This window comes from Macrobrachium rosenbergii, chromosome 21 (genome assembly GCF_040412425.1).
Source record: "Macrobrachium rosenbergii isolate ZJJX-2024 chromosome 21, ASM4041242v1, whole genome shotgun sequence".
Lineage (NCBI taxonomy): Eukaryota > Metazoa > Arthropoda > Malacostraca > Decapoda > Palaemonidae > Macrobrachium > Macrobrachium rosenbergii.
Genome location: NC_089761.1, coordinates 43,938,837 through 43,956,106, shown reverse-complemented (window position 1 = coordinate 43,956,106; position 17,270 = coordinate 43,938,837). Strand labels below are relative to the sequence as shown.

Sequence of the window (17,270 nt, the reverse complement as noted above, 5' to 3'; positions counted from 1 at the left end):
TCCAGAAACATTTTATTTCCGTGTCTTTTATCTTTTATACTGAGTGATGGTAAAGGCACAAATATTTTTGTTTAGTGCTACAAATTTAGAAGCATTTGCGATGAACAATTCCGGGCCCGGACTCGTCGTACTCTTCTTTGGTGATCCACATGGACTGGAAGGTGGACAGAGAAGCCAAAATAGAACCACCAATCCAGACAGAGTATTTCCTCTCAGGAGGAGCGATGATCTTGATCTTGATGGTGGAAGGAGCCAAGGCAGTGATTTCTTTCTGCATCCTGTCAGCAATACCAGGGTACATGGTGGTACCACCAGAGAGCACATTGTTGGCGAACAGATCCTTCCTGATATCAATGTCGCACCTCATGATGGAGTTGTAGACGGTCTCGTGGATACCAACAGATTCCATACCCAGGAAGGATGGCTGAAAGAGTGATTCAGGGGCACGGAAACGTTCATTTCCCATTGTGATGACCTGTCCATCGGGCAATTCATAGGATTTTTCAAGTGATGAGGATGCAGCAGCAATATTCATTTCATTTTCGAAGTCAAGGGCGACGTAACATAGCTTTTCCTTAATGTCTCGAACAATTTCACGCTCAGCCGTAGTTGTGAACGAGTAGCCTCTCTCAGTCATGATCTTCATTAGGTAAGCGGTCAAATCACGGCCAGCCAAGTCCAACCGAAGGATGGCATGAGGAAGAGCGTAACCTTCGTAGATAGGGACAGTGTGGGTCACACCATCACCTGAGTCCAGTACAATACCCGTTGTTCGCCCAGATGCATACAAGGAAAGAACGGCCTGAATTGCAACGTACATGGCAGGTGTTACAAAAGTTTCGAACATAATTTGGGTCATTTTCTCGCGGTTTGCTTTTGGATTGAGAGGGGCTTCTGTCAAGAGCACCGGAGACTCTTCCGGAGCCACTCTGAGCTCATTGTAAAAAGTATGATGCCAGATTTTTTCCATATCATCCCAATTAGTGATAATGCCATGTTCGATAGGGTATTTGAGAGTGAGAATACCTCGTTTACTCTGGGCCTCGTCGCCCACGTAGGCGTCCTTTTGGCCCATTCCAACCATCACACCTTGATGGCGAGGACGTCCGACAATGGAAGGAAAGACTGCTCGCGGGGCATCGTCCCCGGCAAACCCAGCCTTGACCATTCCGGAGCCATTGTCGACCACCAAGGGGCTAACTTCTTCGTCACACATTATTGATCTTGTGAGGCTGTTGATGTATCAGGAGTATAATATAACAGTGCCTTGAAAAAAAATCCAAATAAAAAATATACCAATTTTGATGGACATTCATGGATATTGCTAAAATATCCTAATATATAAAAAACGTGGTAAGGCCTACAGTGATTTGAAGCTAATAAAAATAGTTACTAGCCTGCATTTTTCAATAAATTTAACTTTTCAATGGTGAATTCGCTGTTTCTTAAAAAAAATCAAGTATAGTCTATTTTCAATTATAATTCTCTTTTATTAAAATATCTTCTCTTTTAGAACAGCATGAAAAAAAATTCAGAAAGAGGCTCCACCAAATGTTGCCTGTTTACTTTGAAATGTATTCTTAAATAAACTGCAGAAGAGCACGCCAGGCCCCTTAAAATAACTAATATGCAAGTAACAGAAACCAACCAATTTTCCGAAAATTTCTGATCGTCCACAAAAATAGGAATATTCTCTCTCTCTCTCTCTCTCTCTCTCTCTCTCTCTCTCTCTCTCTCTCTCTCTCTATATATATACATACATACATATATATATATATATATATATATATATATATATATATATATATATATATATATATATATATATATATATATATATATATACTGCATATGTATATGTGTATATACATACATGTACGTCATAAATATTAAGACACAAACTTCCTTTAATATTCAACTGACTACACCTTAGGAATATCTTACACCCAAAGGGAATTAATTATAAGAGATGGCTCAATGGTCATAGTCACTGTATTTTTGCTGTCTACCAACTAGGTGGCAGTTCGAATCCCACTGGTGACGAAGCAGTCATTTCCAAGGTACAGAACTAGATGTTAAACGAAATTTGTGGCATAATATTTGTGAATATAAAACAGTTCCGGTGTATGTGACAAAAAATATATATATATATATATATATATATATATATATATATATATATATATATATATATATATATATATATATATATATATGTATATAAATGTATATACATATATATGTATATATACGCTATACTATTTCATTTAGCCTACTAATCATTCGCATCTTCACTGAAATATTGCCTATTTCAATCAATTCAGGAATATTTACGTTTTGACGCAGCCCAAGTGGCTACAACGTCCTTCAGAATGTTAAATTTTATTGATATCAATCACACGATTCTTTGACGCCCACTTGCAGTTATAAAAGAAAATTGACATCTAGCATTACAGCTTACCAATCAGAACTAAAGTTGCAGAAGATTCAAACGTAATCCCTAATTAATAATAAATAAGAGCTATTAATTACTGTTATATGTGATATTACTGGCACCTGACCCTCGTTCATTCAATCCAAGTCATCCACGCACAGATCAGGCTTGTCCACAGGATCAAGAATTTCTGAAAACATACCCTACTCTCACAACAGCAATCTCACAGAGTTTCTCTTCGTACTCTTCAGCCACCACTCCCACTAATACTTCACACAACTCACCACTGACTTACAAGAGCTCAGACTCCTATGGCCGAGGAGAACCAAAGTTCGAAGTAAACTAAAAACCCCTAAGGCCTCATAATCCCTTTATATAGGGAGTCGACACTTCCGCCATGATATGAGTGGAGATGCAGTTGTCGCTGTTTCTTCTCCCTCCTTTTTTACACATCTTTTTTTTTAGGTGGGTGGGAGAAGGAACCCTACTTTTACACAAATATTTCCCAAGGTTACTAACCTATAAGCGACCGTCAGGAGTTACTTCACAACTGTTTACTCAGCGGGAAAGAAAGCTTGTAGCCTATTGCCCCTGTGTTTATGGGCGCCTTGGAAGACTGTTCTTAATCAAAGCAGTAAATTTCTTAAAGTTTTAACGGAAATTGTCAGAGTTGGTTTATACTTCATTATTATTTCCCTCGAACAAAATGATCAACATACAAAATAAAATAAACAATGTCATTTTAACACAAAATATCTATAATTCTTATAAAACATTCATTCTAAAAGAAAACCAAATTAAAATTAAAGTGGATAAATAGTATCCATATTTAGTGATCTTTACTAACGTGTTTCCTTCCAAAAATAATCACGCTAAATTGAGTTTTCAAGCCGTTTGCCACACCATTTTTTCCATTTGCATACTAGAGCCTTATTATTTCCAAGGCACGTCCAAAACAAATTAAATGTCACAGCAGCTGAAATACCTCTGCCACCGAAATAAACATTCCTGGGCTTTACATATAGCCTATAATGAAATATAAGCCACGGCATGTTGATAAACTCAAAATAATGGTATGCTAAGTTCACTCGTCCTCATCTAATGTACACAGTTTATTTTTTTATTTCACCTTGAGGTAAGATATAAAGAGTTACTCCTAGAAGATTTCAATGTTCTATACTATTAAGAAAAAATGAAACATCTGTATTTCGTCCATAAAATACCTCAGACATATTCAAATAAATGTGAGCCGAATTATATGTTTCGTGACTGAACTTGGTAATGAAGGGAATAAATCAGGCTAGAAATGCTAACAGAGAAAAGTATACCACTGAAAAGCCTTACTCATTTTGAAAGTAGAATTTGTTAGTTAAAGTGCAAAGGCCTATGTTAAAATCGTCACTTCATAACTTATATAGTTGTAGGGTTTACAATTTGTTAAAGTGCATAGGCGTATGTTAAAATCGTCACTTTATAACTTATACACGCTAGTTGTAGGATTTCTGCATTTAAAATAATTACTTATCGCACAGAGCAATGATATAACAATTATGCCTTGCAATACATATAAAGACGCATTAATTTTCAGCTGAATGCAGTCCTATTGTCTCGTCCGAGATAACTAGTCTCAGGACGATATGGCATATCTCCTTAATCAGTAGCATTTCTTAATATCGCACAACTTGTATTGTAACGGCTACTGACCTCGTGAAATATGTACCTTACATTAATCCTTATAACAACGTTAAGAATCTAAAGCAACTTGAACTTACGCGTATAACAATGTATATAACTAAAATTCTCCCTTCAGTCAATAAGCTGACTCATCCTCATAGAAGAACAAGAATTGTTATACAAGAAAAATAATCATCCATCACACTACACATGAAATTTTCATCAGAGACTCAAAATGTTCTTTGAAATAACAAAAAATATATTTTTTTAAATTATAGTTTATTAAACAAAAGTGAATTGATTTTACAGGAAATATTCACAAGCAAAATGATGGTCAGTTACCATGATACAAAACTAAGGAGACCATACTATTATTTCTTCTTTTGGGATTGCTTATCTAATTAATTCTTTTCAAATTGTTTGATAAAACGCATCTGCACAAGATTACTTCTTAAGCTAGAGTAAACGAAACCACATGTTTACGCATTTGGTCTCCGTAGGCTATATGAATTTCTGATCAACACACTTTAATACCGATAAAACTATTTTTCCATTGAACTTTGCTGTCAGATGGCTATGATACGTAATGACTTAAAATACAAATTACTAAGGACGCTATAGTTTATCGATGACAGTTAGCAAAACCAAGAAGGAATTAAAGAGACACAATAGTACTTGAGTGCCGTCCACACGAGCACAAAACTTGCTTTGCATCATTTTCGAAACATATACTCGTACCTACAGTAACTGTAGTACGTGCCTCGTCTGGACGTTCAAATCTGTATACATGTTCGGAGAGACACAGAGGTGGATGATTCCTGGGCAAGAACATGTGTGGAAATAAGCACTTCTTCAGAAAAAACTGTAGCGCAGATTACTAACATGTCTGTGATATGTGTACGTGTATGTATGTAGCATGTTTCTGACATGTTACTATCATTGTTTAATGTGATGCTTTAGCCTTCGTGCGTACGCGGCTTTAATTAGCTGACGTTCCAGTCGTTCAGCTCATGAATTTGAATACCCCTGTGTGTGTGTGAGTGTTCCTCTTGGATTTCACAATTATTACATCTAGCGATCATCATTAACAGACTACATTTTTTCTGTTATGTGCAAAGTAGACAATGAAAATGATGGAAGAAACTATTCTGCCAATCTAAAACCTAAATAAATAGGATAAAAATGTAAACAGCAATTTTAGCAACCCTCACGCAATGCCAATCGTCTCGACTTTGGTTTCAAAAACAATCCACCCTTAAAAACTAACAGTCCCTAAGCATCATAAGCCGGCGATCCACCTGTCGCTGATGTAACTCAAGGAAAAAGTACTCCTTCGGTAAGTTTCGGCAACAACTTCTTTGAAGTTTTTCTTTTAACAGTTCATTTCGGTCGGCGATTCAATAAACCTAAGAGAAATCTACTATAAGAGGGAACTTTACCCTACCACCCACCTGCCTTGTGTCGGAAATTCTGGCATTTTATGACTTAGCTATTACCGTCATTCCGACTCTAAGTAGGAAAAAGACGTAACGTTATGATGATGTTAGGGCACTACTCAAATGTTCTTTTGCAAGTTGAAAATGATCACGGAAGGTGTATAATCTTAAAAATATATTCCCACTAAAATTGCCGTTAAAGACTGACAGGATAAATGAACATTGATTGATAATCAGAGAAATAAAAACAGATACGAGCGCTTATGAGATAATCAACTATAGCAGGCCACCAAAACATCGAAGACACAAGTAAATGTCGGGGTTTCATGATTTATTTCATATGTGAGGACTAAGCAATGAGTGACTTATTACACGTGAAATTTTCCTTTTTGAATCGAGGCTTTCAATTAGTGTACAGGGGGGTTCATCGAAGAATCAGCATTTGAAGTGTCAATGTGGCAGTGACCACTATCCTGTTTTCATCTCTGTGTGTGCAACATCTTAAACAGGTAGGCTAAGACCACCCAGTTTAAGAAGAAAAGGCCTATGGTAAAGCACACTGCACAGGATCATATACTGTATATACAAAAATTGGGAGGATGGAGGGAAGACACTGAAAGTGCTTGACAGAAAAGGGGGAAACCATATAGCAACAGAACAGATTTAATATCCGGGAAACTAAAGAATGCGCTCAAAATAGTATGTGTATTGTGTAGGCATTTGGTACAACTTTCTGTTTATGTATATGTCATAGCTAAATTTATGGAAATATTCTGCTTATATTGTTCACTGAAGACCCACCATGTAAAGTAAGTGTAGCATAACAGCTGCCTTAGCTTTTTCTCCAACTCATCCCCCTCCCCCATATACGAGGAACAAACTTAACGCTGAAAATATATATATATATATATATATATATATATATATATATATATATATATATATATATACACACACACATATATATGTACATACACACAAATACATACATACATATATAAATATATATATATATATATATATAATATATATATATATATATATATATATATATATATATATATACAGAGAGAGAGAGAGGGAGAGAGAGAGAGAGAAGTAATCAGCACACAATCACGTTAACAGAAAGATATTTCTGACCTCAGGATCAACCCAGGTCTTTCAATTGAAAGGCAAGGGTCAGTTGGTAGTGCCCTTGCCATTCAACTGAAAGACCTAGGTTCGATCTTGATGTAAGTCAAAAATTTATATATTTATATATTTATATAATATATATAATATACATATATGTGTATATATACTATATATGTATAATATATATATGTATATATATACATAAATATATAATATATATATACATATATAGTTATAACCTTATCTTAAAAGACCGATAACAGAAACAATGAAAAGTGAATAAGCCATTATATTTTTTCCAAAATACATCAGGTGTTTTATCTTTTTCTGAAGTATAATATAAACATATAACACACACACACACACACGTATATATATATATATATATATATATATATATATATATATATATATATATATATATATATATAGTTCCTTCTCTTGGTATTTTTTAATGGAACTTCTTGATAAAAATATTAAGCTTAAAATTACAGAAATTTTTAATGGAACTTCTTAAAAAAATATTAAACTGTATTTTAAATATATATATAAAGAATAAATATACACACATATATAAATATATATAATAAAAATATATATACAGTATATTTTATACTATATATATATATATATATATATATATATCCCAGAAAGGGTTGAATAAAAACAACTTAAATCTCCATACATTAGACGAACAAAACCAAGCTTACGTTATTTAAAGAATGTACCTGTCGTTTTATATGCTGACTTAAATAAATGATATCCGCACAGCAGCTCAACTAGGCTGCCACTCAACTGAACCACTGATAATATTTCTCATTAGAATCACACTTTCTACGATTTGGCATAAAAACTTTCCAATATATATACATATATATATATATATATATATATATATATATATATATATATATATATATATATATATATAGCATTTCCAGTATGTATGTATGTACGTATGTGTACCGTATGTGCGCGTGTTAACAATGATCCGTTTCAATTAAAAGGGGCTGGCTCCGATTAAAAAGACAAAAAGTTAAGTATATCTTAGTTTAACCAGACCACTGAGCTGATTAACAGCTCTCCTAGGGCTGGCCCGAAGGATTAGACTTATTTTACGTGGCTAGGAACCAATTGGTTACCTAGCAACGGGACCTACAGCTTATTGCGGAATCCGAACCACATTATGACGAGAAATGAATTTCTGTCACCAGAAATAAATTCCTCTAATTCTTCATTGGCCGGGCGGAGACTCGAACGCTGGACCAACAGCGTGCTAACCGGGGGCTCTAGCCACCCCTCCAAAGAAGAACTTGATTAAAAAGACAACTGTTGTTACTGCCACTTTCATACTTAAACTGCCTATTCATATGTGAACCCACTATGCAGAAAACAGCCACATTAGCCTCTTAACTCAGCTCAAGAGTCTTATCAGCTTGCAAAACCGGCTACACACAGTGCACCATTCACCTCTTTCATACAATTCCTACTTCAATCCATACGTATATCCAGCATTCTCTGGGTGTCACTTTCTCCTACCTATCAGTTTCAAATCATACACGCTTTTCACCAGCAACCAATTGTCCTCTGTTTTTTACACGTGACTCACTGCTTAAAAAAATGAACTATTCTTTCACCTGTATCAACTTTTTATCACTGTTTTCATATATCTTCATTTCTCACCCTTTCAAAATTCCATCTCAGGAGTTTCGTTCCATTTTGTTATATTTGCTTTCAGTAAACAACACTCCACGTCCATAAAAGAGAGTGGGTTTAAAGATCGTTTCATAAACTCACCTCGTGATTACCACTGACATACCTTTCTCCACAAACTTGCAAACAGCCGGCTTTTTTTTTTTTTTTTTTTTTGCTTACCCTATCCAGTGATACTTTCTCTCTCATCCCTCCTTATAAATATTAACAACATTTCTATTCTCCATTTACCCCCGTAAGTTTGCCTTTGCTCGCATTTACTTTCAACTTTCTCCTCTTGCAAACACTTTCAAACTCTCATTAGTTTCAGTAGTTCCTCTTCATTATCCTCAAACACTACTGTATTCTGAAACATCCATTCCATACTGTTCACGACCCATTCTCTCATCTCATGACTCTCCATCTACATCCAGTTTCTTTTCTCTAACTTTTTGCATCACTCCTTCCATATAGATATTAAACTGACATGGGAACATAATACACCGTCTAAAAATCACTTTCATGTATGCTTTTCCTCCGTTACTAAAATTTTAAATTACTCTCCAACAACTTTTCACCTATATCATAAAATTCCTCAATACCTTCCACATTGTTCCTCTGTCAATTCCACGCATGATGAATGTGGCAATGACCTTGGGTTATTTTTGCTCCTCACCCAACTTGACAGGTGAAACAGCCTAACGTAGTGACATAAGTAGGCCTACTCATGAACATATGATTACTAAGTACGTTCAGACAATCATGATACACATTATAACCTTATTTACTATATGCACAATACAGACAATTCCATTAAAATATTACAAAAGAAAATAAATATCTTTAGGTCCAGACACCATCCTGACAACCACATAACGATACTGCTGGTAACCAATATATAACCAATATTAACCTACCTTTGGTGTGTGCGTGTGTGTGTATGTATATATATGTATATGTACATATATACACATATATATATGAAAATATACCTATATAATTATCATACATATGTATATGTAAAAATAGTTGTGGCATTGGCTGTTTTGCTGTCGCTGGAGCTACTTGCTAATAATTATATGTATATGTATATATAAACATATGAACATTCATATATTTACATACATATCTTGTTGAATATAACAATATATTCAAACTGACGGGCACAACATTTTATCAAATATATGCCAGTGAAAGAAAAACACTAACATCTAACTCCTCTGAACACTCACCACTCAGGCAGCCAGATGATCCACGGGCAACTTCAACTAACAAGTAGTCCATGGTAGTGAAGGACTGCTGAAAGGTTCCCCGAGTCGCACATACACTTGTACGTGGACAGGGGACCCAAACGTAAACGAATTTTGCATTTCTCACTTTTTAAAACACTTTTTGATGGGTAACTTGTACAAAATCACACATACTTAATAGTACATCATGAAAAAATTGAATACCGCTCACTATTGGATTGGTCATTTCGTAGGCTTCCACGAATCGGTAATCGTCGTTGCATAACATATCGAGTGCATAAATGAAGATGAAATCAAATTATACGAAATTTTAATTATTTCAATAATTTCAATTATGATGTCAATTTGCACGACTAAAATTTGAAAAGGCAATGATGAACTCGTATACCCGCAATTATCAGTGCATATATGTTAAGTAACACATTAAATCTAACTTTCTTAATAAAAGGTTTAAATATCAAATGTAATTAATCACAAGATACGTACGTCTATTGACATGGTTCGATTTCAAAGTATATGAGTGTTCCCGATTTCGTTATTTACCGCTAACCACTTCAAACCCTTATTATTTGTAATTCAAAGGGTTAATTTATCGAGCTAGAATACGCTCTTGGGTGAAAACTTAAAATAAAAGCAAGCTAGGCTACACAGAAAAAAAAACGTTACTTACTTGAAATATCAAAGGCTTACCTAATCGTGTTGCAATAACGTTCATTGGTCAATAAAAAAGCAAAATTTAATAGACATAAAGGAATATATAACGTGTATTATTTCAGGATGACACGCTTTATTTTTCGTTGTGTGCCACCGAATAACAAAACTTTTATTTAGCTTCCGTAGTGGTAAGCCAGATCTATTAATAGAGATACGTACCACTGTTCCCGGTGATAATGAACATTTGGATAGGCCTACTTGTACTGTATGATAGCAAAGGATCGACAGCAATAATAATTCTCCATGTACATTAATTAGAGAAAACGTTAGGCCTAGGCGTAGAGTGAACTGTTAAGATAAACCCCTTACTTGGAAGCGCTTGATAATCGGGCGAGATCATGTACAGTACAGTTAGGGTGGGTTAGGCTAGCTTTTCTGTCACGGTAGGTCGTTAAGCTACGAATACTGTGAAGCTAAAATAACAATAGCAATCCTACAAGTGTAAAGCAGTTATCTGGCAAAATGTGACGAAGCAAAGCTTGAACAGCAGAGCAGCAACGGTTTTGGCGGCAAAATTTTCACGGCTCGCTCCTGGGAAAAGTTGGGCTAGTTTTCCTCTACACAGTTCGAGCTATTTGCGCTTACGGCGTATTATATCACTTGCCCATGTAGCATGATACGTGTGAGGCTTGAATATCGCCAACAAATGAACAACAACAACATAAGCTACAATGGTACATTATCCTAGGCCTATAATGGGAACACGCTTAGTCAAGTTTTCCCGCTTCTCTACTTACAGCGTGCTCTTACGAAATTGTTAAATTGTCGTATTCTTCAAGCTAATAGATCTGTAGTAATAGGTTTGTTATTTGGCGATACACAATTAACAAAAAATGACTAAGAAACTAATTCGTTGCCATCATAGGCCTAATGATTGGTTCCGCGTAGGATACAGATTTTATTTTTTTTTTAAATCAACGATGCACTAAATAACAATGGTACAAAAGAATCAATCGAAATTTAATGTATTTTAATACCATCATCTGAATCATTTGTTATATTTTAGAACTTGAGGAGCTGTCGAGATGGTGCTGAGAACTTACGCTACTACCGAAACTTTAGTTAGAAAATTTAGCAACCAAGAGTGCACCTTCTATGATTCTACCGTTAAGTGTCAAGAACTACTGTAGAGCAAGCTTTAGCGTAAATAAAATTAACTTGAAACGTTACGCGCATGACGAATTCACTATTAAGCCCACAATGGCGACAGCACTATTCACTCGGAGGCATGGGGGTCACCTCCCGGTATCCGAACGCATATCGACACCATTGAATCCCGCGCTTGACTGGCGTCGAAGTGAATCAACTGACCGTCCATGATTGACTTGTAACAAAATCAGAACGATAATACTCAAAATTTTCATATCGCAGCGTCTGTGTGTGTGGTGTTATAAGAAACATAATTGGTCTTCGGTTTTAGTTCACGTCATCGTCCTTTATAATTCGTTAATAGCTTATCAGAGTGCTAAGTGTTCTGTTTATGGCATTTGTTAGTTTGAAAGTACGAAGTGGCAACATTCCCAGTCTGCCCCAGTTGTCTTCTTACACTACTAACTGGATCATTTTCTCAGAAGTTTTATATCGTATACGTGTTGACAGTGTTTATTTCCATCTTAAAATATTCATATTGGGGAATTTTATTACTGTCGTACAATGTAATGCAGAAAAAGAAGACCCAGACTATCTGTATAGACCCTGACCCAGACGACAATGAAAGAGTCTAAGATGACGCCAACACCCCTACGGAATTCATAACTTGTGCTAGTAAGACTTGTCTTGTCGAGTACTGCTCTTGGGATGGTTTTATTTTAAATTGGTAGTTGTAGCAGAGGAAAACAGTCATCCTGCGTATTTTGACGATAAATTCATGAACTATGCCAGTAATCATCCGTAAATCGATGTTTTTATTTGGTCGGGGTTTTTTTCTAAACCCAAATTACCGATTTTGTTAGGGGAGGTGGGTGTCATTGTTCTACGGCAGATAACCAGTCCGTCTTTATTGTGTACTAAAGATCTAACTCAAGGAGTCCTTGCAAATTTCAGACGATGTTAAGCAACCATGCAGTTCGCAAGTAAATTATTTAGGGGTTCACTTTACTGTAAGAATATACGGAGAGTTTAATAAGGCTTCCAACTCCTGTACTGTACAATACGATGTCATTATGTGTATAGGCCGATGGTGCAATGCACACTTCTTCTATGGCATAAAATCCAAGGAGATGAATATAGACTTTATACTTTTTAAGATTCAGTGGTTAAAACATGGACATGAAAATGGTTGCTTTTCTGGGTCACACCGACGCCACTCCCTCTTGGTGGAGACGAATTTACTATATATATATATATATATATATATATATATATATATATATATATATATATATATATATATATATATATATATATATATAGAGAGAGAGAGAGAGAGAGAGAGAGAGAGAGAGAGAGAGAGAGAGAGAGTTTAGTTTGTCAATTACCTAATTAACGATAACGAAGTAACTCCTGACAGTCTTTAAGATAGTTTAAGATAGCCGTTGTGGAATGTAATCTATTAAAGCGGGCGCCTGTACGAATTATTCTGTTTTCCCTTCATCCTCTTTTCTTCATCTAATTAAGAAGTTTTTTTTACCTAATTTTCAAATTTTGGCTGGCTCCCGTGAGTAGACATATTAGTTACGGTTGATGGCTTCTGCAATAAAATGTTAAGGCCGGGGAACATATTCATAACTAAGAGTATGTTAAACTTTTTTATGCAGAAGTCATCAAGATGGGTATAAAATGTGCCATGACTGAGCGGGCTTCAAATGAAGGCAAAAACCAGGTAGAAAAAAGTTCAAAAGAAAGGTTTAAATGAGTGAAATATGTGGCACCATCCGGTGCCATTTCTTAAGGCAATATGCCAAGTGTGACGGATAGTCTTATACCAGTAATGCTTTTTGTTTATCACTTTTATCGTAATTGCAGATTAAGGGTGGATGAATCATTTAACTCCAGTGCTTGATGAAAAATGCGTGAAACTATGCAATAACGGGATATTGTAAGAAGATAAAACTCAAAAGATGTGTTGAAACAAGCTTAAAAACTTTCAGTAAAAATAGGCCTATATTTCAATACACGCTACTGAAACTGGTGCACAGGTATCGATTTTTCAAAATATGTGACAGGCAATAAGTACAGTGATATACGATGAATTTAGGCATATGCTTAAACAGAAAAAAATAAGCTAAATTAATAGATCCATTGCAAATATTAATTGAGTTCTATGGAAAATACTGATAATTAAGATTCGTCTTCTTATTGCAGGATCCATCCCTGTAAGCGGAGGCTTCTGTGGCGAAGGGTTCCAGTGTCTAGGTAAGCTATTACATAATGTTTGCGTCGGTGTGTTGTACATATTCAGGTATCAAGTGAACTTGGAAAACGTGGAAGATTTATTTGTAAGTGCTGTCTTGTAATTTAATCGCTGCAACATCATGTAATCAGAAGAACGATTGCATATACGGGTGACGAGGGGAGTAAGCAACCACTTCACATTGTCTGCCTGAGCCAGTTTTAGGCTAATATTTTGAGTTTCCCGGATATCGTTTATTTCCACATGGATTTTTCAGAAGTTTTCTAGTTTTTGAGGTAAGAGTACACTTAGAAGGGAAAGGACCGTTTTTTCACAAATTTAGTTACCGATTCTTGAGTTTTTCACTCACTCTGTAGGCTTATAGGCACCATAGTGGCCCAGCAGTCCTAAGAAAATTTTGGGGCATTTCTTTTTGGGGTGAGGTTGCTATCCACATATATACTCATGAAACGTATTTGTCATTTTTATATAATTATTTTCGTTTCTATATTATCCAAGACTCTTTAGTTGCCTGGCATTATTATATAATTATTTTTTCCTGTATTATCCAAGACTCTTTATTTGTTATTTATGAGCAGAGTCAATTGCCATGGAAAGAGCCGTAATGAACGCCAACAGAAGAGAGAAGGGCAGGCCCATTTGCTATCTCCGTAACCACTGAAAATTTTGCTTTGTAGATTCACGCAAATTTTCAGCGTATTATATGTATCTTGGAAACTTCAAAGGAAACTTTCGATTATCAATTTGATATAATAATATTATTCGATCGTTTCACACACACGTAAAATCAATCCGTATCATCATTTGATTAAGGTTAAATTTAGCTATGCCCGTGCGTCTGGCATCGCTATAGGTCCCAATAACACAGACCACCACCGAGCCGTGGCTGAAAGTTTCATGGGCCACGGCTGAGAGTTTCATACAGCATTATACACTATATAGAAAACTAAAAGAAATTTTAAGAGAAAACTGATTTTTAAAACTATTGATCTATTTACAAAACACACACACGCACATGCTGGGCTAAATCCACATAATCATTTCACTTTGAAGTGACGTCTCCCAGCGTTGATTGACGTTCTATTTGATCAGCCATGAACAGTGCTGAAAGCATTCCTTTATTTTTATTTTCGGGTGACCTCATAAACGATTCATGATCTCGGATAACAGCTGTTGTGCTATGCCAGTAACATTCTCAAGTATATATATATATATATATATATATATATATATATATATATATATATATATATATATATATATATATATATATATATATTATATATATATATATATATATATATATATATATATATATATATATATATATATACATATAATATATATATATGTATATGTATATGGAATTTTATTCAGGTAGTAATCAGCTATGTGACAGTGGTTTTCTATTAGAATTTTCTGACACTGGTGTTATTTCATGTTTTCCTATAATTAAATTATGAATTTGGAAGTTCTACTATCAAGACAAACATAGTTAGAGGTATGATTTCTTGATTTTTTTTCTTAACCAAGTATGGTTTTTCCTTCCTTTTTATTTGTATTATTTTGAGTCGTCCTCTTCGGAAGTGAACTCCATGCAGTTGTATTGCTCTGCTACAATTAACATCAAGAATATGGAAGGAAAGTAATTAGTTTTTATTTATGTGCAATGGATGGATTAGATTTCAGAGTGCACTCCTGATTTCCAGTGCGTACAAAAATTAAATCAATGTGCCTTTATGAATGGGCTTCAGTGAATGTTTGCTTCCTTACACGTAATATCCAACAGGATACGTACTTATATTAGTGTTTTGCAATAGTTAAAATGCATGAAAAATTCACTGTCAGCTTTCGTAGTCTGGTGTCTCTGAAAGAAGTCGTTTTCTTAGCTATCTGATCATAATTTACTTCAAAATATTTGGTGCCTTTTGATATGCCCTCACTTGCATACGAACAGATAACGTACAGGATGACAAACAGACAAAATAACAAAGCATTTGTTATATTGACATCCCTCACTTAATGCATATTTCAATCCAAAGCACTTCAGTGAATCATTCCTTTAGGTTTTTTATTTTCATTTCGCTATTTCATACCTCTTCTTGCCAAATATGATGTGCAAAACAGGGCTAGCAATAAATCACCAGTGGATTGGATGACAACGTAAGACTTGACATTTTGTTATTAACTTTGTTGTCAGGGGATTTTTTTAGCTTTCGTCTTAGCGTCATCAAAAACTTATTATTGTCAAGTATCTCTGTATACTTTTTCTACCATACACCAGACACGGGAAAGCAAAAATAAGATTGAAGAGAAACCTAATTTTCAATATATATATATATATATATATATATATATATATATATATATATATATATATATATAGTATATATATATATATATATATATATATATATATATATACATATATATATATATATATATATATATATATATATATATATATGTGTGTGTGTGTGTTCAATTCACCTAAATGTGCACTGCAGGTGGATGCACTGTGATTTACCATCTAAGATACAAAATTGGGTGTAAAATAAAGGATGCTCTTATTCCCATGTCTAAATACTCATACTGATTTTGACAAAACTATACCTTTGAAACATTCTTATTTTATTATTTTGTTTCATTTTGCTCTGGTGGCAACGAGGGAGCCATTATTGTCCTCAAAGTCCATTGTATATATTCCCCGTCAGTAATCCAAAAGGAGAGCGGCAAATTTAAAATTTAAAAACCTTGTGTCTTACAAGACAAAGCACACATGCAATTGACGTTAGCCCTTTATATTTATAAAAATGAGTGGACAAATAAACAATAGTCTCACAGTCGTCTGAAGACCTGGATGGATATTGACAAACGTATCTCCTCGAAAGAATACTTTTGTCAATTCCATCTAGACCTTCATAACATTTCTGCGCGAAGTCGTAAGTAAAATCATTCATTCTCCATGATTCATATTCGTCTCTTCGAAGAAATACTTCGAAGGGTCGAATATGAATCATAGAGAATGTATTGTTTTATTTACGACTTCACGCAGAAATATTATTTCAATAGCGACAGAAAATGAAATATCTATTGTTCAATTTGTAGTTTCAATTATAGTACAGGGGCTATACTTCTGTAAGTCCGCAACTGACAATACTCCTTTCCTTTGCACGCGCTTGGATCCCCTTTCATTGAACACCATTTTTTTGGCAAGGGATCTTGATTGCATTCCGCCCCCTTTGGCATTTAGCTTTAGAGCCTTTTGATGTCAAGAAGCTCGATGGCTTTATAAACAACGCCAGTAAGAGGGCAGATTTAGAAATGACTGAAGGACTTGAAATAAACTGAAAAGCTTATTCATTGGTATTGGAAGCTGGTGAATTATTTTAATCAAGACTGCAGATTTCTTTTTTATAGACAGTCTAAATTACCTTCTTGTGTTTAAGTTGGCAGAATTTATAAAGAACATAATTCATTGCTTGATTTCATACTGTCTCTTCACTGCTTACCTGATCAGAACATGTTGTGGTCTAATGTTATAAAGGATGTCAGCTATCAGTGATGGTAAATAAAACGAAAAA

General features: G+C 34.8%; 1 protein-coding gene across 4 annotated transcripts; it reads right to left on the bottom strand.

Annotated features, from left to right (window-relative positions):
- Positions 1-2,838, bottom strand: LOC136850041 (actin-2-like). 4 transcript variants are annotated; one of them, XM_067123592.1, is made up of 2 exons: positions 2,730-2,838; positions 1-1,232 (listed from the first exon to the last, which is right to left on the bottom strand). In XM_067123592.1, the coding sequence occupies exon 2, from the start codon at positions 1,214-1,216 to the stop codon at positions 86-88; it is 1,131 nt and encodes a 376-aa protein (XP_066979693.1). In that variant the 5' UTR covers positions 1,217-1,232; positions 2,730-2,838; the 3' UTR covers positions 1-85. The 4 variants fall into 4 exon arrangements, with proteins under 4 accessions (XP_066979693.1, XP_066979694.1, XP_066979695.1 ...); XM_067123593.1 differs by having other exon boundaries at positions 2,719-2,819; XM_067123594.1 differs by having other exon boundaries at positions 1-1,266; positions 2,730-2,787.
- Between the last annotated feature and the right edge of the window lie 14,432 nt (positions 2,839-17,270).

Coding starts and splice junctions, on each gene's coding strand:
- LOC136850041 (XM_067123592.1), bottom strand. CDS start 1,216: ATGTGTGACGAAGAAGTTAGCCCCTTGGTGGTCGACAATGGCTCCGGA.